The following is a 23,258-nucleotide window of genomic DNA, read 5'->3' as shown; positions in this document are numbered from 1 at the left end:
AGCCCAGTCACACTACCCTAAATCTGCCACTGCCCACCACTCACAAAAGAGAGAGAAAGCGCACACACATTTTTTCCAAGGGAACTGGGTAAAAGTTCAATTCAGTATATTTATTCTGAGCCTTTAGAAGCACATAGAGCAGAAAGAGGAAATGGGAAAGAGTGTCACTCTTCCAACTTCCTCCTTCAGTTCTATATGCTTACAAGGGATAAAAAGGTAACCACCCCAATTGTCTCATGACCAAGGGGCAGAGGCCTCATGGGCACCAGCGGAAGACCTCAAAGGTCCCATTGCATCTATAGGCACCACACTGGTGACCCCCCCCCGCCTTAAAAATACTATACAGTATATTGTAAAAATGAATGTTTTTGTGACCATCACATTTCAAAATACTTTATTAGAGGATCTACACGTGGTATGCAGAGTTATTCATGAAACTTTTTTAATGAAAAGTTTTTTTGAAAAGCAAGTGTCTTACTCCTCCAGACATTGTACATCTTCCCAAGATGCATGCTGTTTCACGGGCAAACTTGGCTAGTTTTCATTTGGTGTATTTCCTGCATTTCCTGTGTTCTAAATATTAAATTAAAAAATAAGGTTAGTCGATAGAAGCCAATTAGTGAAAACTCACTTTTTCACCAAATTAAAACTATCTCCCTTCAAATAAAAAAGCAAAGCATTTTTAAACATACAATCAAAATTTCTAAAAGAGTTCAGCAGCTTTTTAGCAGATGTCTAGGAAATGTTCCCATTGAATGCAATTATGCATTATATTTACTTGTAAATGACTGACAAAAGAATGCAAATATTACATGTATTCTCTAATTTTCAACAACTCAGTAATTATATATTTTAGCTAAGTCCAAGAATATTTGTACTTTGTCCAAATATTGACAAAATCTTTTACTACAATTCAACAGAGAGTTAGCTATCTTTAATTCCATTATTTTAAACTGGCATAGGCACACTTAACTCACTGTTCAGTTACAGAATCCATGTTTTTATACTGGCTAAGAAATTTGAATTTACCTCAAGTTTTTCACGATTCTGATCCACATTTAGTAAAGATGGTATTTTAGATACTTCAGATTTCTTTGACTCCCTCTTCAGCACTCTTACCTGTTTAACTTTTACAAACAAATACCTAATTATTTCTAGATTTGGATGCTTTTCTAGTTTGAATTATCCAAAATGTACAATCTACTAGCTAAGGAAACAAAGAAAACCATGATTTAATTGATTTTTTTAAAAAAATGAAAGATAACTAGTTATTTTTGGCTTTAGAGCTTATTATATCATGGAAGCTTTCAATTTTAAATTCAGATTCTTGTGAACACAATTCTGTGACCTCCCTCATGGGAAAAACCAACTGAAGGGGGCATTTTTCTGCTGAACATGGGGCAATAGGAAAATATTTGAGCACTAATCCCCCTGCCACTTCATTCAGTGGTGCTTTTAGTTCTTGACTTTGGGACACCCTCTGGGGCCCTGTAGTCCACAAACCCCACAAATGACCACCAGAGACGGGCATCAGACCCCGGCTTTTTACAAAAACACAGATTCACAGTGGCAGGCAGGCACTCATGCCGCTCCCAGACTCTAGAACTCCTTCCCTAGAGAAGTTAAATGGGCTCCCTCCTTGTCCTTCTGCTAGCAGGTAAGACCTTCTTGTTCCAACACGCTTTGGGGAACTGATTGCTTTTAATGGGGGGGGACCTGCTGTGCTATTCTGAGATTTTATTTATATAGATGAAAGTTTTTGTTTTGATTGTATGTTTTGAGTCCCGAAAAGTGGGAAAAGGCAGGGTGTAATAAATAATAATAATAATAATAATAATAATAATAATGTTCAGTAATATGCTGAACCGGGCTGCGGTCATGCATACCATCAACTTCATTTTCCCAGCCTTTTTCTGGGTTCCACATTTTTTAAAAAAAGAAAAAAAACCCTTAATTTTGACAACTGGTAAGTTTGTGGGGCAATGGAGTACCCACCCCTCATTTTAACAAGTGGTGTTGGGAAGAGGTTCCTTTTGCTTCATTTTTATAAATTTCTGCAGCTGCAAGCACAATTCTCAGAGGCCAGATTCAGCCATGCCCACCCACCACTTCAACTGCACACTTGCCACCACCACTCAACCTTTTTAATCACTTCAAATACAGAACCATAATACAGCAGCCATAATTCAAGGAACTCTGAAATTAGTTCTGTCGGCCCAAGGAAACCTTAGCCTTAGTTTTATGAAATGGAAGTCATTCCCCCTCTCACCTCAAGCTAGATGGCAAAATTTTGAAATTTTGTTTGTGTTGTGTTCAAAAGCAGTTTGCGATATGTGGGGCAGGGGTTCTGTTATTCAAAGAAAAATCTATACAGGAGATCCATGACAGTATTTTTAAACTTTTAAAATATTTACTTAAAAGCAGCTCCAAGTAAGGGTCTCTTTTTATGAAGCAGCAGTACTGGGAAGGGGATTTTTAATTCACTGCCCTTTCTAATACCAATAAATAAATAAAATCAGCATTTAAACAATGTTTGAAAGAGAGTCAACCTGTCTGAAACAACACTGAGGGCTAAATAAGCAAACAAATATACAGCATGAAGATTACTTCCATACATACATACATACATACATACATACACACGTACATTCCAGCCCTGAGCTGATTTCTGTTTTTAGTTCTATTTGCATGCAGCTTTTGATTTGAAAAGGAAGGAATCTGCTCCAACTGACTCATCAAAAGAAAGCCTTAAAAAAACCTGCACAATTTTGCAGCACGTTCCACAAATCTTATATATAGATATTTAAGTTTCATTTCAGATTAACTTATCTGAGCCTTACAATTTATCTGAAAAAAATCTATAGAAGATAGCAAGCATACTTTCCATTCCTTTCAGTTCTTTCTGTTGCCCCGTGGTTAGCTCTGGGAAGTGAATGTCCTTCTTCTCACATCTTGAAATATTGCGTTTCTTTCTATTTATTGTGACCATTTGATCAATCTGAGCAGCTCTTTCATACAGAGAGACCTTCTCTATTTGGTTCTAAAAATGGAATCAGTATGTATCCAAGATAACATCTGTGCTACAGTTTCAACTTATCTATGCCTCTAAGTAGTTAATTCTGACCTTGACACAAAGTACTAATAATCTTTAAAGTCTCTCTTTCGAGGAAGCTTGTATCACCAGGCAGGAATAAATCACTATTATGGGCTAGAAGAACTATTAGAAATTGCATCTTTCAGACAAAATCAACAGGTCTTTTTCCTTAGTAGCTGGCAGCATCCAGCAACAAACATATTTGTTTATTCCATGGACAGTTAAATCACCTGTTCGGTTTACAACATCTACCAGGGAGGCATGACAGCTCTCTTATCTGCTGAAGACTCCCTTGAACAACAGTAGTAGAGATATCTGGACTGTATTCCACATTATACATTATATGTGAACATTATACATTATACAACAGACCCGGTACCCAGAATACTGGGACATTTGCTATGGCCCATGAAGTCCAGCATAGATCTCTGGGGCTAATGCCTTGCATGCCCCAGCCCTCCAGCATCCATTGCCACTTGCAAACAGGCAGTTCGGTAACTGTAGTCACTAGCCTCATCCTTGTGCACACTTGCAAGCCAGCTTACCAATTGGTGCTGTAATGTACTAGGAGCTGAGCATCTTTTTGCTCCCTGACCAATTAGTGCCATAGCTGCTTGTGATCAGGAGCTGACATCTGCCTTTGAGAGTTTGGAAATTTCAGCTGATGCAGAATTCAGTGGCCAGACTTACAATTGGGACCAGGAGGTTCAAGTATATAATACCCATGCTTGTCTGTCTGCACTGACTTCCAGGTTGCTTTACAGGCCCAATTCAAAGTGCTCATTTTAGCCTGTAAAGCTTTCTACAGCCCAGGACCAGATTACATTATAGAGTGCCTTTTTCTTTTTAAACCCGCATGGAGTCTCAGGTTGTCCTTGGAGATCCTCCTCCAAGTATTCCTTCTAAGGGTTACATTAGAAAACACCTTTTCTACAGGGAGGTCTAACACATTTTCAGTGCCAGGTTAAGACTTTTTTTGTACACTCAAGCGTTTGAATGTTGATATTTGTCTTCTGCTTCCTCAACAGATGGTTTTTAATTGCTTTCTGTTTTACAGTAATCACTTGTGAGAAATTTATGGTGGGAGATATGAACTTGTGGGGTAGGAGATGTTTAGCGTGAACACTATTAGCGTTGTATGTTTTTTAAGGCGTATTTTTTGCTATGTAAGTCACCTTGAGACCTTCAGGGGTAAGTAGCCATATAAATAAAATAATAATACAGCAAAAGCCGAGGAGAAAAGCAGCACTAAAAAAAGCAAAACAAAAGGAAAGTGAAGGAACAGTTGTGCAAAGCTAGTGCTTAGAAGGTTCCAAAATACGTGAGTGAGTTGTTTTAACTGGACAAGGAGATCCTTTGCCCTGAGGGTGATCTTTGGTCAAAATGCAGCCAGCCTTTACAGAAAATCTTGCTACTTGCATAAAGGTAAAGGGACCCCTGATCAACAGGTCGAATCGTGTCCGACTCTGGGGTTGCGGCGGTCATCTCGCTTTATTGGCTGAGGGAGCCAGCATACAGCTTCCAGGTCATGTGATCAGCATGACTAAGCCACTTCTGGCAAACCAGAGCAGCGCACGGAAACGCCGTTTACCTTCCCGCCGGAGCAGTACCTATTTATCCACTTGCACTTTGACGTGCTTTTGAACTGCTAGGTTGGCAGAAGCAGGGACCGAGCAACGGGAGCTCACCCCGTTGTGGGGATTCGAACCGCCGACCTTCTGATCGGCAAGTCCTAGGCTCTGTGGTTTAACCCACAGCACCACCCACGTCCTCAGCCTAAAGCTTCCTTCTTCCTTCACTTTTCCCTGGGTGTAAGCGCCAACAAAGGGAAAACCTTTGCATAGCTCTTGGGGGGGAGGGCGGGGGGAGTAAGTCTATTCACTTGAAGCTTAACAGCTGTGGTCCAGAAGCTAGGAAGGTATGAATGTCAGCCTGCACATATAGTGCTTTAGTTGTTGCTATTTTTTCAACAAGTGCTCAATACTTTTCTAGTAATACAAGCAAGTGTGCAGAGGTGGAAGGCTGATTCTGAGTTCAAAAGGGGCCCATGGGTGAGATGAAAGCTCATTTCTCATAGCAAAGCTGGGCTAAGTAGAAAAGCATGTAGGTAGGGACTTCAGAGAGGTAAGTGTTAATGCAGGGGGACTGTTTAGCAACTCTAAGTCTGAACCCTTGCTGATAAAAAAGTAACACTCCCTGCTTTATATACAACCTGGCAGGCTCAAGTGGCTTTAAAGAAAGAGCCTGCTGTTTTTGCATCAAATTTGGCCCTTAGGCATGTCAATCATTCTCTGAATTGCAACCATTGGCTTAAAAATATACTTCAAAGACATAACCAGATGAACCAAATTGATCTTTAAAACTGTACACTTACTTGAGATATAGTCCCTTCTTCTTGACGGTTATTTGGACCCATTTGTGACACTTGTGGCCAAGGACTTCGTCTTTTCTTTGCTTTTTCAGGTAATCTGATAAACAAGCAAATAAATGAAGTTCCAAATTCATTCTCAACTAAGAACTCATGTCATTAGATTTTTATTTTTTTATTAAGCATGTTCCATATTTAATATCTCCCCACGCACCCCAAACGCTGTGGCAGGGATAGCTCCTCGATAAGAAATCACACATAGCTTATCTAAATTCAGCAGTTAAACTGTTTCTTTTTAAAACTTTGAGCAAAAATTGATCTTTCCCAAGCATTCCAATTCCCCACCTGCATTCACTTTTGCATTACATACCTTGAATTAGGGCACAGGAAGTGTGAATTGAAATTTGCAGTAAGATTTCCGCAGTTTGGGTTGATGCGTGGCATTGTCATAGTGGGTGTCTGTGGAGAATCCTCCTTTGTCCCACCAGCGTCAGTGCTGGCTGCCAGACCAGTGCCATCATTGCCTGTCAGTTTGTTTTCATGAGGAAGGTTTAGAGCATTCTGAGACAGAGCAGCCCACTGCGAAACGGCGTCTTCTTGTTCATTCCTTTTCAGCTCTGAGATTTCAGATTTCACCCCTTTCATTTTGATCCCTTTGACCTTCATCTCCTTTGGTTTTTTGTCCTTTTCAATTTCCTAGAACAGGTAATACACACAAATATTAAGCAATTCCTTCTATTAACCTACATTCTGATCCTACAGAAAAAGTTGGGAATTGAGATCCATGGAGTTGGAAAAAAACCAGTAGTGTCCAATTCATTTCAGAGTGTGAATCTCTTTGATACATTCAACAGGTAAAGATGTATAATCCCTACATAATTCCCCAATCCACCAACTATGAATTAATAGCTTTGGTAGGCAAATGGTCAGGCAATCAAAAGTGAACAACAGTTTCACTTTCTGGGTCAAATCCTGGAAGTGACATGGACACAGAGAAAAATCCTGAGTGAGCCAACAGTAAAATGTTTATGAAATACTAGAACACAATCTAAAAATGATCTTGAATTTGCTTATTAGTAATTAGTATTAAAAGTAATGCTGCACTATTGTGGAATTCTCTCCATTCTCCACAGTTTCAACATAATAGAACAGTCATTAATTCTGTGGCCTACTTAAAATTGCAAACCATTCCTTAATTTCTCTCACTGTTCATAGCCCTGAAAATACAAATATTATAAAACAGACCAATAAGTGCTTCTCAGACTTTGTTACCATAACAAGACTCATGTCTTCTTTTTTCCTTCTTTGGGACACCGACTATCTTAATTCAAAACATCTCAATTGTGAAGGCAACAATCACATGACCAACATATAACTTGTTCAGCCTATGGCAGCTCTGCTAAAAGTCAGGTGTGGCTGACAAACAATGCAAGAGGCAGATTCAGGGGAGTGTGACCAGTTTGCCCACACTGGGTGCTGAGCTAAGAGGGTGTTACAAGGAGCACCCCAAAAATAATGAACAACAGAAGGCATGAGGGTGCCAAATGTTGGTGTTGCACAGGGCACCACTTTGAGAAGCTCAAAGTCCACCTCTGCAATGCAATTGGCATGGGCTGAAACTGATGTGAATAAGCACTGATGAATAAGTATCACATTGACCTTTCATTTAATAATATGACTGAATTCCCAGAGTAAGCTAAAATTCTCAAGTCTAATCAAATTCTGCAACCTGTGTACATTAGACAGGTTTATTCTGTTTACACTAGTTTATTCTGTTTATACTAGTGGGATCTGGGAACCTAATATATGTACAAAATGATAAGCAAGTAACTAATGGGGAATAATAATTGTATAACTGTAGGTATCTATGGCAGCTCTCCTAACTACTCAATGTGGGGTGGCATATTGCTAGCCTATAGTTTTTGCTACATGTAAAATAATAATAAACATTCTAAAAAAAGTAATCATTCTTACTTTCACAATAACTGGGCCACTCTGAGACACGTTAATGTGAACTGTTCTTTTTTCATCCATCTCTTTATTATTGTCTCTGAATTTTGAAAGAAAATTCAACTTTGCTTCTTGGAGTAATTTGGATTTCAATTCTGGTAAGAATCTGATAATGGAAAGTGCATTTACATCAACAAGCATATACAAACAAATTCTAGAGGAGTAGCCATGATAGTCTCCTGTAGCAAGAACAGCAACAAAGAGTCTTATGGCATCTTCACAGCAACACATTTATTATGGCATAAGGTTTTTTGGACTACGGTCTACTTCATCAGGTACCTGAAGTTGTATCCCAGGTAGCAGGTATATGTCTGATTCAAATGGGGAGGGAGTGTAAACAGGTGAGAAGGAAATGAAATACTTAAAAATACAGATTATGGGTAAATTATATTATGAGTGGTCATTCACAAAAAGTAGTTCCTAACACAAGCATCCAGGCATTGGGAAGCCAATTAACACATGTAATAAAATCCTTTATGCTGATTCAATCCACAACTGATGCCACTGAATTGTTTGACGTATCATGATTCAACCGTTTCATGTTGCAGTCTTCCTTTGAAGTTCCTTTGTTCAATGATGGCTACCTTAAGAACCATCACAGAATGGCCTGGGTCTGAAATATCCCTCCACTGGCTTTTCTATATTGCCATTTTAGTTACCTATCTGGTTTGCCTATTTACTATCTTTCAAAGACACCAACCTGTTTATCCTACGCAGAATGCCAACCATGCTTACTATGGTCCACAAAAGCTTATGCCGGTTTGTAATACATTTGCTAGCCTTTAGGGTCCCACAAGACTCCATTGTTTTTGCTGCAACGGATTAAAACAACTGCCCTTCTGGAATATATTTAGCAGAACTAGAAAACATGCCAACCACAACACATCTGTTCTACATCTGAGTTGTGGCCCTAAAGGCAAATACTGTAAAGACCACTTGCTTATAAGTGCATTGTGTTCCATGTCAAATGTTTATTTCTCATTGCAAACCATATTCCAACTTTCAAGTTCTATTTCAGCCTTCATAAATTATGCACCGGTCTATTTATTGTATTCTAAAGATCAAGCATTCTTTCTTGACATGGAACTTTAACAAAGCCCCTTTGAGGTTTGAGAAAACAGAACAAATGCCTAGAAAGATTTGCAACAAATTTGTTCTTTTTTGCCTAATGCTTGACAAGACGATTAAGTCAAGAAAAACAGTATCATAGTGACTGATTGTCCATTTAGCTGAAAATCATAACACAGAATGATCTAAAAATACATGTACTAAAGTCCTATTGATATGAATGGAATTTATTTCAAACTACATGTCCTTAGAATTGCAACCTTAAGGTCCAAATCCATGAGTCGGATGTATGAACTGGAAACAGCCTTCTACACCTGGTTTGTCCTTCTGGCTCTCCCCCCCCCAAAAAAAAACCCCACACAAATTGCCACCTGGAGCCAAGAATATACAAGCACTTAGGATGTGTGTGTTCTGCACAACATCCCTACCTCTGAATAGATTCTGACCATGTGAGGCTTTAAAGTGTCAGCTACTTGTTGAGGTGGGTGACAGTAAATCTGTGCATCCTGTTGCCCTTCTCAAAAGGTGATTTACACTACCCCACTTGTGACCATTTAGGTATCTTTTAATTATGGAGATTCTAATGAGCTTTGATCATTCAGAGACACAGCTGCAGTACATGGTGGGGGCTTTTTTTGTAGCAGTAGTTAATTTTCAGAAACTTCAGTTCAATTTACACAGCATCCGATGTGCAAAAACACAGGCTGCCGCTGTGCCTAAATATTGCTCCTGGCACCCAGCTGACTGAAGAGCTTAGGTAGCAAGTTTTTCCCATGTGTGCTGATGTGTATGAGAGTTGGCTTTCTCCTCCTACTCTGTTACACCACAATCCTACCCATGTCTTGGCAGAAGTCCTAATGAATTCAATGGAGCTTACACCCAGGTAAATGGGATTAAGATTGCAGCCATGGTTCCTAAATGGAAGTAGGAGTCACTCATTGAACGAAGGGCCTCCAATTCTGAGGCTGTGATTTTCAGGTTAGTTTGATACCTTTCAATTAAGCATAGCCTGGAAAAAGGATGGTGGAGACAGACTAGAGCAAGATTTCTACTTGATGGTGAGTTCACACATCAATCTCATCTTCCTTCCAAGCTGGCTCCTAGAAGATCGGATCAGATTGGCTCCTGTGTTTTGCAAAATCATTTGCACTCCTGAACATTGTCACAGTGTTGTTAAGAGCTTTTTAATGTACACAGTGGTACCTCGTGTTACGTACTTAATCCGTTCTGGAGGTCCATTAATAACAGGAAACCGCTTGTAGCATGAGGCGTGCTTTCTCTAATGGCACCTCCCACATGAGGTGCGCTTTCTCTAATGGCGCTTCCTGCTGCTGCCGCGCCACTGGAGCGCGACTTCCACTCACATCCCGGGGCAAAGGTTGCAACAAGGGGCATCTACTTCCGGGTTAGCGGAGCACGTAACCTGCAGCATTTGTAAGGGGAACAGTATGTAACACGAGGTACCACTGTATTCACAATTCTACCTGGTTAATGCAGGAGCCATCAGTCACATCTCAAGCACTGGCCAACATGGTGTTGAGACATTTGAACAGTTACAATCACACAGTAGTTACATTTGAAACGGCAGTATTTTGCATTTCAAACCTAGTAAGAAAATCAGGTTTCCCAAAAATTAAGTATTTGAGCATAGGGAATATGCAGTATCTCACCAACAGAAGCATTACTATAGGTGGAGATGTTTTGATTCCTCCCTCACTCCTAACAAATTATTAGCATGTATTTGTCATGAAAAATGTCAATCATCTTGAAAGCCTCTCATAGAAAAATCCAAAGCCTGAGGTCATGTCACTTACTTTTCAACAAACCCATCTCTGGTAAAATAGTCATGCTGTAATAAATCAGCAGATGATATCCTATCTGCAGGATCCATTTGTAAGCAAGCCTAAAAAATAATGGAACAATTATTTTAGAAGGCAGAATTTCTAAAAGCTTATATAATATTATCCAGGAGGGAAATGTGTATAATAAAATGTGTACTATATAACATTTATTATTTATTATTTATTAATAAGTGAAATAAACAAAAAATGAAAGCATATTGAAATTGTTATTTAACAATTTTAAGGAATATTAGCATATTTTCTACATGCAGTCATTTTGCCATTTTATTACTGTAACAAATAAATCTCTCTTGATTACCATGAAAATTGAGCTGAAATTCCAGTTGAGAAATTTTGTTTCATGGTACTTAAAATAAAAGATAAATATATTTTTTCTGATCTTTGAAATCTCCCCTCTTCCAATAACGTGGTACTTCAGGTACCCAGACCCCTTTTATAGCAAAAGAACTATATAACTGCTGATCATTTACTGTATCACATGGGATCCAGCCATTCTGCCTACAGGAAACATAACTTGAATTTTCCCAACACAACATGTTATTTTTGGAAAAACGCAATGCTTCCCCCAGCTAGCAGAACCATTGAGTTTTGGAATGCTGTCTGAACTTGATTTGGAAGGGCTGTGAGCATTTATTGGATAGTGCCTGTGAAAGCAATATAACAGAATAATAGCCATGTAAAGAATGCAGCTTACATGAAAGTTAAAACAAAAGGCCAAAGAAGTAGTTATGACTACTGCATCAAAAGGAAGCACAATATGTTCTTTCTAGAAAAATGCAATAGTACTTTCACTGGGATTCTGAGGGCCATTTTTGCGTATAAATTTGTTGTGTGATTTATTTTATGATGTATCATGCTATGGTATCCATGCGTATGAAAGGTGAGCTACCAAAACGTCCCCCTCACAGTGCTATTGTGCAGGGGAGCGGGAGCTCCCATTGGTGCCAATTAGAGCTTTTTCAGGACTAATAGCTGTATGGAGCAGTTAATTTTTATCATTATCATAGCTATGGATGGAAGGATGAAACCTCCCATCCTCATGTGCTGAGGTCCCAGTGAAAAAATCCCCAACACCGATTTAAAAAAACAAAACCTGACAAATTTCCCTAGTGATTTATTTGTCATAATATGTAATTTGGCTCTAAGTCAAGAAAAAGTGTGGAGAGTCCTCTTAAGGCTTCTCCCTCTTTTCCTTGAGTCTTCTACTGTATATGAGTCACTGTACACCTGACATCACCCAGCACTGGATAGATGGGAGTGACACAGCAGCAGCAAAACTGAAGGATGGTGTGGCTATCATGCCATTGCCTTTGTACAGGCAAAACAGTACCACCAAGATTAAAATGAAATAGTGGTATGCTTTGAACTGAATTAGACTCACGCTTATAAAAAACCCAAAAAACCTAGCAGAAGCTTCTCATCTTCTTCCATGACAGAAAAATACTTTGTGCACACAAAAGCTACTTTGAGCTTTTTAAAAGAAGAGTGAATACAATTAATGGAAAATGGAAAATCAATCTGGTTGCCAGGACCCTGGAAATTAAAACAACAAAAGTGCCAGCTCTCTGTTTACAAAGGTGTTGTTCAGAATGAATTAATATCTAAAAGTATGCACCTCACAGAGCAGCTAATTCATATTTATACCTGTTGGGTATTTATTCTTTTCTAAGCTGTTTGCTTGCAAATGGTGAGGGCAGACCCCCAATGAAAAGTAATGATTAGGAGGGTTCCCTCTCCCGGTGGACAATTTACCTGCAAGGAAGGGGGTCTATGGTCAGTGCTCAACAGGGGGTAGCCTGGCTGGAAAGGGATCTGCAGTTTTGAGTTGGGGGAGAAGGATGAGCACTCTGTAGTTAACTGGACTGGAAGGAAGCAGCCTGGGAGACAGCAAGTTTGCCTAATGTTGTTCTGGGGATGTCAGGCAAGAACACCAGGCAAGAACACCTGACTATCATTGAGAGTGACGTACCTCTTCCACGTGCTCAGCTTGCACCTTTGTAAATACAACAGCTATCACAAGGACAGTGTAAGTTTCCAGGGCTCTCCTCCAAAGAAAATTAAACTGTCCTTGGAACTTCTGATTCCTCAAAGAAGTGAGGAGCATGCAAGCCTATTTTTCTGGAGCAATGCTGCCCATCAGCCAGCTGCTCCATATTTATCAAGGAGCAAATGCTGCCTAATATTATATAATTGGCCCACACAGCACGCTGTTCAGGCAGGAGTAGCTGTTTTGGGATGATGTTATGGTAAATCAAAGTTTTATTCCTTAATCTTTATTGTGCTTTCGAGCAGAAATATAACTTAATGGACTCAGTCCAATACTTTTGTAAGTTTAACACAAAGGCATCCAATGAACAACATAGCTATCACTTTCTTTGCACAAAATACTTTGCTTTTATCGCCAGCATTGTTTAATATGCAACAGAACTGTGTAACAAACAAACTGAAGATGCCATAGCATCTCCATGTTTGACCAGTGCCATTATTGGTTCATGAATACTATCATTCTGTGACTTACAGAACCTTGACTTCATTAACCTTTCACAGAATAAATAAGAGCCTTCATTTCCTAAAAACCAATCCTATCAGTGCTAAAGAAATCACTGCTGGTAAGGACACTTTATCATGGCATGTCTTGTTGTGTTTGTGAATCGAATACTTTAGACTTTTGTTCATGTATGAATAATAGCAGTGCAATGCACATTATTGCAAGCATGCCTGGCATTGCTGTTCTCATGAATGATTTGTTACATTTGTAATGGCACCTTCTTCAACATTTACATAATTCTCTATTAAAAAATGACTTCAAGCTAAGATCTGACAAACAAACACTGCCTAGAAGCATGTTTGCAGAAACACATCAGAGAAAAAGAATAGGGAAATGCATTTTGCAATTAAAATATTACAAGGAACCCTAATGGAACAGCTTTCAAGATGACACCAAAAAATACAGTATGACTGATTTATTTACACTGATATTGTTCTCATTTTGATTGAATTGGGCTTGACTATTATAGTATGCTTCAAAATTTCAACTAGATCTTCCAGTACAATTTACCACAGCTGAGCCATTGCAAACCCTATTTTGGAGCCAGGATACTGTTTGGCCCAGTGACCATGCAACAAAACCCAGTGTTGCTGTGATTGCTCTGAGCAATGTTTCAAGTGACAAGGACCAGGCTTGGATAAGACAACTGATGCCACATTTCAGGCCAGTCACAGCAGCCTTGGCAGTTGTTTCATAGCCACTACCAGACAAAACAACCCTGGGGTTTAGAAGGCTCATCAAGTGCAGTGCAGTACTGTTGTGTATCAACCCAATTCAGCAATAAACAGTGGGTTTTCCCAAGGACAGTGGTGGTGGGGAACCATGCTCATATCCACGCCTACAAATCACAGTCTGTGCCTAGAAATTATGCCACTAACAGAAGTGTGGACAAGCCCTTAGTTACTGAACTTACATTTGTAAGCAAACTCATAGCTCCAATTGATTCCATTGTAGGGTTGCCTACATTAGCAATGTGGATACATGTAATAAGCCATTTAAAATTCAACAGAATCCTTCAGAGGATTAAACTGCTGAATGAAGTTCTTAGGTCTCTTATTTCAACCATAAAAACTCTCATAAAGATTCTTTCTTCCTGAATTTAGATTCTAATGGACAGATGCTACTTGAAAATAATGTATTTAGGATAACACCCAGAGAATAACATGCATCATGGAATTAGTTGTTGTCATAAGGAAAAGCAGCTTATACTTTAAGAAACTTAACATTCTCTTTGATAAAGACCTTATCAAAAAGTTGCCTTAAATTTTTGCTCTTAAACTTCTGCCAAAAAATTTAAATGGATTTGAAGGTGTGTTTTTTAAAAAAAACAACCGCACCAGTTACTGTATTTTTTCGTGTATAAGGGCTAGGTTTTTTACCCAAAAATTAGGTTTAAAATCATCTTAAACATAGGTAGTGCTTCCTTAATTTTGAGTCCCCCAAAATAGGAGGCGCCTTATATATGGGGGCATCTTATACACGGAAAAATAGCTCTGTAGGTCAATCCTAAATACACAAAGTAACAGAAACACTGATGTCAATTACAGAACACAAACTATACCAGGCTACAAATAATGATCATCAGTAAGCTTGATACTCAGACCTCTTCTGACATACATGAACCATATCTGCAACCAGTGCACTGAGCTTGGGATACTTTTTCCTTGCACTTTTAGGGTGCTGAACTTCAGGAAGGACCATCCCTGAAAAAACTGGGCTCCTTATAAAAATATTCTGAAGGTGAGGTGTCAAGTTACCTGAAAGAAAGAAAGAAAGAAAGAAAGAAAGAAAGAAAGAAACCCAATAAGCATTAATGTGTCAGATAAAAGGTACATTTTGTTGACAAAAATCAATTTAATTTCAGGTGCACTCCTGACACTTTGAAAAACAGAGCATGCTTCTTATTAACTGAAATTGACAAACGTTTACACACATTTAATTATGCTAACAGTGCAATCCTATACAGAAGTAAGGTCCACAGAGTTCAGTAGGACTTACTTCAAGGTAAATGTATATAGGATTGTAACCTAAAATAATATTGGTGAAGATCTTAATGTAATTGTACTTAAGACTCATTCAACACAACACTTGTGTAGAAAAGCCCAGCCCTCTTGTCCCTCTACTTTGCTCAAGTAAGGCAAGCACATTCAGTGGTACCTCAGGTTAAGAACTTAATTCGTTCTGGAGGTCCATTCTTAACCTGAAACTGTTCTTAACCTGAGGTACCACTTTAGCTAATGGGGCCTCCCACTGCCACCGCCATGTGATTTCTGTTCTCACCCTGAAGCAAAGTTCTTAACCTGAGGTACTATTTCTGGATTAGCAGAGTCTGTAACCTGAAGCGTCTGTAACCCAAGGTATCACTGTACTTCAACCAGTTCCTGCAAACCCAGAATAGGTTAACAACTCTGCATGCAGACCTAATCTTGTCAAATTATTTAACGTTTATTAGGAATATGGAAAGTAAGGGAGACCACAACAGGAAAAAGCAGAATTACAGTAGCTCAAATCTATGTACAAACTTCAATCCTTCTGCATTCCCAAACTTCAACAAGATATTTGCTCCAAAAGGGAAAAAATAGTTGGAATACTAAGGGCACACTTCTGTAATGCCAGCTGAGAGTATAAGATTTAGTAGGGGCTCTGCTCTACCAATGGAACACAAGATGCACAGCAACATAGAACACCTCAAGGCTTTTCTGTCACAACAATAAACTGGTGGAGTGGCTAAAATGGAGTGCAGTCATGTGTAGGACAAGGCAGCAGGAGGTAGGACCACACTTATAATGTATCGTATACCTCTGATCTATGGAGAGTCCTGCATCAACAGTATAACTTTACACCAGCCTCTAGACCTCGCATAATAATTTCCCTTGAAGTGATTCCAATAGAAAGGGGACAATATGTTAAAAGCCACCCCCGTATCCATGGCCATGCCTCCTACACAGCCACTAGAGAACTCAGGATATGTTTAACTCAACACCTAATCATAACACTAGTATATAAACTATATTATTATTTATTTAAGACGTAATGTATGTAGCACTTAACTGCATGGGTAAGCAACGTACAAGTAAGTTCCACTGAAATAAGTAATTCAGACAAATGTGTTGAAAAGTGCATGGTCTAAGTGTTCCAATTTAATAAAACTGTGGGGATATTGTTTTTGTTTCTATGTTATATATTTTTGTGTTTTTATATTATAAACTACCCTGTGATCCTTGGATTATGGAGGTATAGACATAAAGTAAAGTAAATCTACTTATGGAGAAATGGAGGAGTAATCTGCTCAGCTGCTCAGGAGGACCAAACTAGAAAAGACTGCAGTAAATCTCCTGGATCTCCTCCGCTATTTTCTTTTCTCTAAATGTAAAAGCAATTTGGCTGGTGATAAGGGGGGCAAAATGGATCACTGCTACACCACTGGGAGTGAGAGGGAAGTTAACATTTTCTCATACGCCAGTTTCCTGATCCAAAAGTTCCCTCCTTCACCCAAAGCTGCTCTTTGCATCAAAGGAGAACACAGACAGAACTACTAGACTGTAGAGAAGGTTATGTTGAGCAGATTCTTTCTAGAATTCTGTCTGTAGCTTTTGGTGGCAAATGATTTCCTTTTTTTAGGTGAATAATATATTTCCTCCACTTCCCTTAATTAAGAAATGGTGATTTAAAGCCCAAACCTTGTGTAGAGATGTACAATGGCTAATTATTGAGCTTAGAGTAGCAATGAGCAACATTTTACTACAATGATTTCTGCAGAGATCATCTGCAGCAGTACCTACCTACTTTGGTCACAATTTTATGAAGTAGGTCTAGGTCAGAGCTGCTGGGTAGATAGGGGTTGCCAGTGGCCATCTCGATGATCATACAACCTAAAGCCCAGATGTCCACAGGTCTAAGATCAGGAAATGAACAAAGTGCTCAACAATACAGAGACTGGAGCTATAATAAAGTCAGCTAAATCTTTTAAATAAGAAATTTAAAGAAAAAATTGAAACGTTTAAAGAGTACAAAAATTGAAACTAAAAACATGGACAATAAGCGAAAGCCAAGGACATAACAGTCAAATTTTATTGTCTACGGAAGTCTGATGACTTCCAGTAAGTGCTTTGAGGACTGCAGCCTGGCAGCACCCCAGCCCTAAATGCATTGTGTTGGCATGCATCACAATGATTTCAATGGAACTTGGGATAAATTTTATATAAGGTTGGAATCAGAATCTCTTCCAGACTTCTCTCAATTTACCTATCCATCACAGGGGACTTTCACAGTTGGTCAAGGTGTGATATTGTAAGACATCTGCCAATGCCTACACCACAGAAATAGACTATTGCTGACCCCCAAAGCCCCCTGACTCTGTTCCTTCTCATTCTTCCTGCTACAGCTACCTGCCCTCTCCAGGCTTAATAGCAGTGGAAAGAGGAAGGAGAAGGAGAAGCAGCCTCTATTCAACCTGCCCTCTCCTTCTGGATAGTGGTAAAGACTGGCTATTGGGGGGCAAGTAAATGGTCTGTGGTGACAGTGCTAAAGAGTTAGACCTACTCAGGGCATTTTGCCCTTGTGCTCTCCAAAATCTGGGACTGACACTGCAGTTGGAACTGGGGAAATTGTTAGCCTAATAGTATCATGCCTATTATGTGCATCTATGTTCCACTGAAATCAATGAGACTTGTAAACATAAAATAATACTAGGGTGTAATCCCAGTGTAACACAACTACTTCAATTTCAAAATATAGCAAATAGCAGAAACCTTCACTAGTAGACACATTTTATTTAAAGGTAAATGTTTTTTCATGTCACTGAATCCAATGCTGTATGTACAGTTGTTAGGATTATGAACAATGTTATGTGAATTATTAAGATTGGATATTTTATCAATCTCACCCTTCATCAAAAGAGGAGTTGCTGTTTAAATGTGTGTGAGGGCGCCATCTCATGTCCCTCTGCTATGCCCCACAGCATCCAAGTTTATATAAATTTGTTTTTTCAGTGCTTTCATGTGAATATCCTTTAACAGTTACCTTCTTGAATTTCTACGGTAAATATAAGATAAAGTGCTGTCCAATGCAGGCTCATTAACAGGATTTTAAAAAAATACATACTTCCCATATGTAGTATCTTTTAATACCAACTCTGGAGCTCTGTACCACCGTGTGGCCACATAATCAGTATAAATGTCACCAGGGGCTGCTAAGGTGCGAGCAAATCCAAAATCACAAAGTTTAGTAATTCCAGTCTGTGAAACTAAAATATTCTCAGGTTTGATATCACGATGAATGACCTGACAAAATAAGAATAAAACTTAAGAACAAAATCAGTTGAACAAAAAAAGTTTAAGAATCAGCTGAGGAACAAAGAAGTTTATTTTTAAGGGGGGAAATTAATTGATTACCCAAAGTTATGAAATAAACAAGCAAGTTTTGCCCATCAAACAATTAAATCGAGATATGGAGAGAAGCTATAAGAAGAAATGGAACTCAGAGAATAGTAAGAAAATGATTATTCTGGTGTTATAAAAAATCTGGATTTGAGGAAAAGTGTGCCTGGAACAAAACTAAAGTCTATGGTCATATCTACATTTAAAATCAAGCTTATCTCATGTTCCTCTGACATTTGGTGAGGGTACTGAGAATTATCTATGAGAAATCCCTGCCTCCCTCACAAAACTATAATTCCAAAGACTGATTGGTGAGAAAAATGAAACTGTTTTGACAGCTCAAGTCTATACATGTATACTCAGAAGTAGGTCCCACTGAATTAAACTGGGCCTACTTAAAAGGAAAGTATAGAACTATACCCAGCACTTCTATCAGGTGGGTATGTGCTATGCCATTATCACAGGATTTTTCTGGTGCAGTGTTAGTTCCTGAAGCTTGCAATGCAGTTGGATAAGGGCATTTGCAATGAACAGAACTCATAAGTGTGCTATCCTGTGACAGCACATGCTGTAAATCAGTGCCACAGCTGTTGCCAAAGTATGGATATTGTTTGATTTCTAATTTTGCAGCCTCCTGTACCTTAATGATCTTTCTTCTTTAAAAACCGTGCAATAGATTTGTATTTTCACAACTGCAATAGTTTTTACAAAAGCCTCGTTTCACCATGTATTCTCAGTAATGAAGAATATCAAACTTTATCTATTGTATCTACAGTATGTTGAAATTATAGAACATAATGGGAATAAGGCAGAAAGAAGAATATGAACAGATTGGCCCATAAACAAAACATATTATGTGGTGTTTACATTCATGACCATATACATGAGGCAAATAAGAGGATTTTTTCCTCCTGCACTTTAAACAGGTGATTAACAGAAACACAACAGGTATAGTTTTTCTTGAACTTCTGTAATAGGGAAACAGCATCTGTTGAGCTTAATATCCTGAAATTATTAAAGGCAGATAAACCTCTGTCAATAAAAGATGTGATAAATTATTCAGATTGGGATTATTCTGTTTCAACCTTTGATTTTTCTCCATGACTTTTATAGGGTACTTACATTGTTGCTGTGAAGATAGTCAATTGCTCGAAGAATCTGGTAGAGATACCTTTTAAGTCTTCTATTATCCAGTCCATGAGAGTAATGCTGTAGCTCATCTAAAATTGTATGGTCAATAAATTCAAAGACCAAGTTGATTTTCTTTTTCTGTTTAATGACATCAATCAGATTGACCAAATTTTCATGACGAAATTGCTGTTGACAAAAGAGGAAACAAACTTATGTTCTTCTTCCCTTTGTAAGAGTTTTGCAATTCATCTACTTTCTTGCAATTAATTTGAGCCTACACAAGTTGAAGTGATTTAACAAACATATTCGCAGTACTTGTATTGGGAAAATGCAATATGTATTTATAAACTTTGTTTTATCATTTATGGAGAGATTAAGAAAAATAACTTTAACTATAGCTATAAAATAATTCTATGAATAATTAACATATAGTTTACTTCATTTAAGGTCTATTAAACATTCTACCACTGTGTTTTTATTCCTTTACGTGAGGCATAATTATTTTAACTGGTAGCAACACAAAATAATTTCACAATGTGTCTTACTATTAACAATAAGAAAAGGAATAGCGCTAATGTTTGCCTACACAAGGCTCTATATATTTTCAACATTAACACAACGTCTAAGGTTTCAAATCTGAATATCAGAAAATCTGTTATCACTTATGAAAAAGCAAGTTTTCAGCCCTCATGGTTGTGAAGAAAATCTTGGAAGAAACTCATATTGGAACACTTAGCACTAAAATACCACTGAATTCACCAGAGCATATCAATGTACAGTACTCAGAAATCAACTGACATCCTGATTCTGATTTTAAAGCATAGCAACAAAATAAATCTGACACAAACACTATCCCTTCCCTTTTTCTGATATGTGTTCAGTAGGCAATAATTAAAAGATATACATAACAATTATGCATATTTGATCTCTGGGGATATCAAGGCATTGATTTTCAAAACGGCAACAAAAGAAGCAAACCTTCAGGAACTTTATCTCTCTCATTGCAATTTTGTTGACAGACTTTTCAGGCTTCTCATAAAATATCTTAATGGCAACTATATGTCCTGTTTCCTTGTGTTTACATTTCATTACCGTTCCATAACTTCCCTCTCCCACTTTTCCGAGGATCTCATACATCTCCATACTCAAGTCTGAAATCTCTTCAAAGAAGGGGGAAAATGTTATTTTGAAGTACTCAAACTTTTTTGTTGCTTCTTAAATGAATTCCGCAAATAAATTTAAAAGGAGCTATTCCTACACAGAAATGTTTTCAACCAGTTTCACACCTAACAAGCGCTGTAACTGTTAAAGACAGTAACACAAAATACCATGAACTTCTCCACTGAAAGAAGGAAGAGCTGTAAGTATCAAGACCAGCTGTTATTTCTTTTTGTGCAATCTACCACTGCTGCGGCAAAATCTGTTTTCCTTCAACAGGGCTTGCACATGACTTGGGGCTTGGTGTACTGAAACCTCTAGTTAGGTAACCAGGAGTGGCTTGTACCTGAGTATGCAAGGGACATCTGACACCCCACTTTGAATTATCTCCAGATTATTGTCACTAGGGCAAAGTGTGTATAATTTAAATAATCATACATTCTTCCCCACCTACTCATGCATCTGTTTCTTTTAGATTGCGCTAGGGACCTGCCCCACCTGTTAATTGTAAGGTATCATGCCATGGATGGTCTTAAATAAACAAATCAAATCCCCAAGACTTTTCTTACACTGTAGCTACTGCTGGTGTTCCCACTCCACAACCTTGTAAACCGTTTTGATCACAGCAGTACAATATAACTAAAGAGGCAATGTGGAACAGTTCCTGTTTTCATATGGGGGGGGGGGAGTATCACTCTTCATTCATTGATTGGAGACATCCCACTAGCCACGCTGCCACAATTCACTTGTAAAAAGCTTCACCACAAAGTACATGGGAAATGCAGTTGCACAAAAGAGCTGCCTGAAAGTGAGGAGGGTGGGATGATCTCACCTCTCCCACCCCCACCTTGGGTGTTGGCATCTGCACCCTCTGTGTCTGTGGTTTATCCCGGTTCACTTATGTTCCGCCCTCACACTGCCTAATGACAGTTCAGCTGCCTCTCTTTCCTACCCCTCCCTACACAGATCCGGCCCTTGAAAATCACCCTGCCTTGTTTGACAGGAAACCTCACCAGCCTCTCAAGAAACACCTGAACCCACATTTGGGGCACTGGCACAGAACCATCGGGGTTCAACCGCTGCCAGGTCGCACAAGCCCTTCTGTGGGTTGGGATGCTCTCTCGGGTTTAGATCTTTGCTTTGGAGTCACTGGCATTTGTTAGAATCATAGAACTGGAAAGTTGGAAGGGACCCCATGGGTCATCTAGTCTAACCCCCTACAATACAGGAATGTCAGCTAAAGCATCCATGATAGATGGCCTTCCAACCTTTGCTAAAAAAAAACCTCCAAGGATGAGAAATCCGTTCGATTTTTATTTTATTTTATTTTAAGGTAAGACGCCCTGGGAGGCTTTTTGGCCAAAGAGAAGTAAACACAACAGATGTTTTAAAAAGAAAACATTTTGGTTTTGGGGTTTTTTTTACTTCCGTCGGTCCTTGCAGGATTGAGGGGGGGGGCGGGGGGAGTCCCAGCTTCCTGAAGCTTGCTCATCTTCCCCCCTTGTTTGGAGGTGCTACCTCCCTCCGCCCCACCGGCCCTTCGACCTTTTCTGCTGCTCCGCAGTCCCCGCCCCGAGGAAGCTTTTCCCTCCCTCCTGCGGCTTCCCTTCTTTCCCCCGCCTCTCCTGCCGGGGCCACCCTGGCTCTGGGAAGCGCCAGTGCACCCACCCACGGAGCAGTTCCTATTAAAGGCGCTCTTGCCTCTGACCTGCTCTCTGGAGCTCCCCATGTTGACTCCTCCTAGGCCCAGCCAAGCAAACCGGCCCTGTTACCATAGCAACAGCCGGCAATATCAACAGCCGGCCGGCCTACGTCACCCGGGAGCGAGAGGCGGTGCTTCTCTCTGACCTCATCGCGTTCGACGCGTTCGAAAGGTGGGGCGAGGGCTGAGCCCTGGTCGGTGGGTGACGTCAGCTGGTCCCGCAACATGCCTGCGGATGGGGCCGGAATCGCTCCTCTTACCTAACGGGGGTTTCTGAAAAACGACCGTTTCGCAAGGCTGCCGGGCCTCCGTTAGGGTTTTCCTTGCAAGCGCCATGAAATGTCGACTGCCCCAAATCCATCTGCCCAAGAGTGTAAAGCGTTCAGATGACGGGGCAGCGCAATTCGAAAGGCTGCCATTCGGAATGGCGTTTACTTAGAGCAGGTATCCCCAAACTCGGCCCGCCAGTTGTTTTGGGACTACAGTTCCCATCATCCATGACCACTGGTCCTGTTAGCTAGGGATGACGGGAGTTGTAGTCCCAAAACATCTAGATGGTCGAGTTTGGGGATGCCTGACTTAGAGAGTAAGCACCACTGAATGTAGTGGGCCTTTTTCTCAGAGTCAGCATGGGAAAAGATTGCACTGTGTTGGTTTCTGATTATGGAAGGGTTCAGAAGTGCCATTTGCTAATTCACTTTATTTATGCAGGTAAACAGGTATGCCAGCAAGGGAGCAGATCCCACAGAAAGCACCCCCTACTGCAGGTTTCAGGTACAAACTCAGATGCCTGCTATTATCCTCCAAACTGCCAACCACACAAGCAAGCCTGACTTCAAATGATGGAGGTGTCACCTCCTCCAAGCCTGATAGTTAGGAACCATCTATCAGGAGACCATTTCCTAATATTTCCATCTAACATACCGCTTGCAAAGGAAC

General features: G+C 39.6%; 1 protein-coding gene across 3 annotated transcripts; it reads right to left on the bottom strand.

Annotated features, from left to right (window-relative positions):
• Positions 1-377: 377 nt before the first annotated feature.
• Positions 378-22,478, bottom strand: CDKL3 (cyclin dependent kinase like 3). Of its 3 annotated transcripts, none has more exons than XM_083428881.1 (13): positions 22,326-22,478; positions 20,438-20,619; positions 19,451-19,645; positions 18,054-18,232; positions 16,733-16,845; positions 14,568-14,707; positions 10,355-10,443; positions 7,437-7,578; positions 5,833-6,158; positions 5,469-5,562; positions 2,881-3,040; positions 1,030-1,127; positions 378-573 (listed from the first exon to the last, which is right to left on the bottom strand). In XM_083428881.1, the coding sequence occupies exons 1-13, from the start codon at positions 22,390-22,392 to the stop codon at positions 535-537; spliced, it is 1,824 nt and encodes a 607-aa protein (XP_083285007.1). In that variant the 5' UTR covers positions 22,393-22,478; the 3' UTR covers positions 378-534. The 3 variants fall into 3 exon arrangements, with proteins under 3 accessions (XP_083285007.1, XP_083285009.1, XP_083285008.1); XM_083428883.1 differs by having other exon boundaries at positions 20,438-20,610; positions 22,326-22,450; XM_083428882.1 differs by having other exon boundaries at positions 22,286-22,372.
• Between the last annotated feature and the right edge of the window lie 780 nt (positions 22,479-23,258).

This window comes from Podarcis tiliguerta (assembly GCF_965153285.1).
Source record: "Podarcis tiliguerta genome assembly, chromosome: 2".
NCBI lineage: Eukaryota > Metazoa > Chordata > Lepidosauria > Squamata > Lacertidae > Podarcis > Podarcis tiliguerta.
The sequence above is the reverse complement of the archived record's forward strand: the minus strand, read 5'-3'. Positions and strand labels throughout refer to the sequence as shown.

Coding starts and splice junctions, on each gene's coding strand:
- CDKL3 (XM_083428881.1), bottom strand. CDS start 22,392: ATGGTAACAGGGCCGGTTTGCTTGGCTGGGCCTAGGAGGAGTCAACAT. Junction 7,579..10,354: donor AGAGATGGGTTTGTTGAAAA/GTAAGTGACATG, acceptor TTCCATTATCAG/ATTCTTACCAGAATTGAAAT. Junction 3,041..5,468: donor AAGAAGGGACTATATCTCAA/GTAAGTGTACAG, acceptor TTCCATTTTTAG/AACCAAATAGAGAAGGTCTC.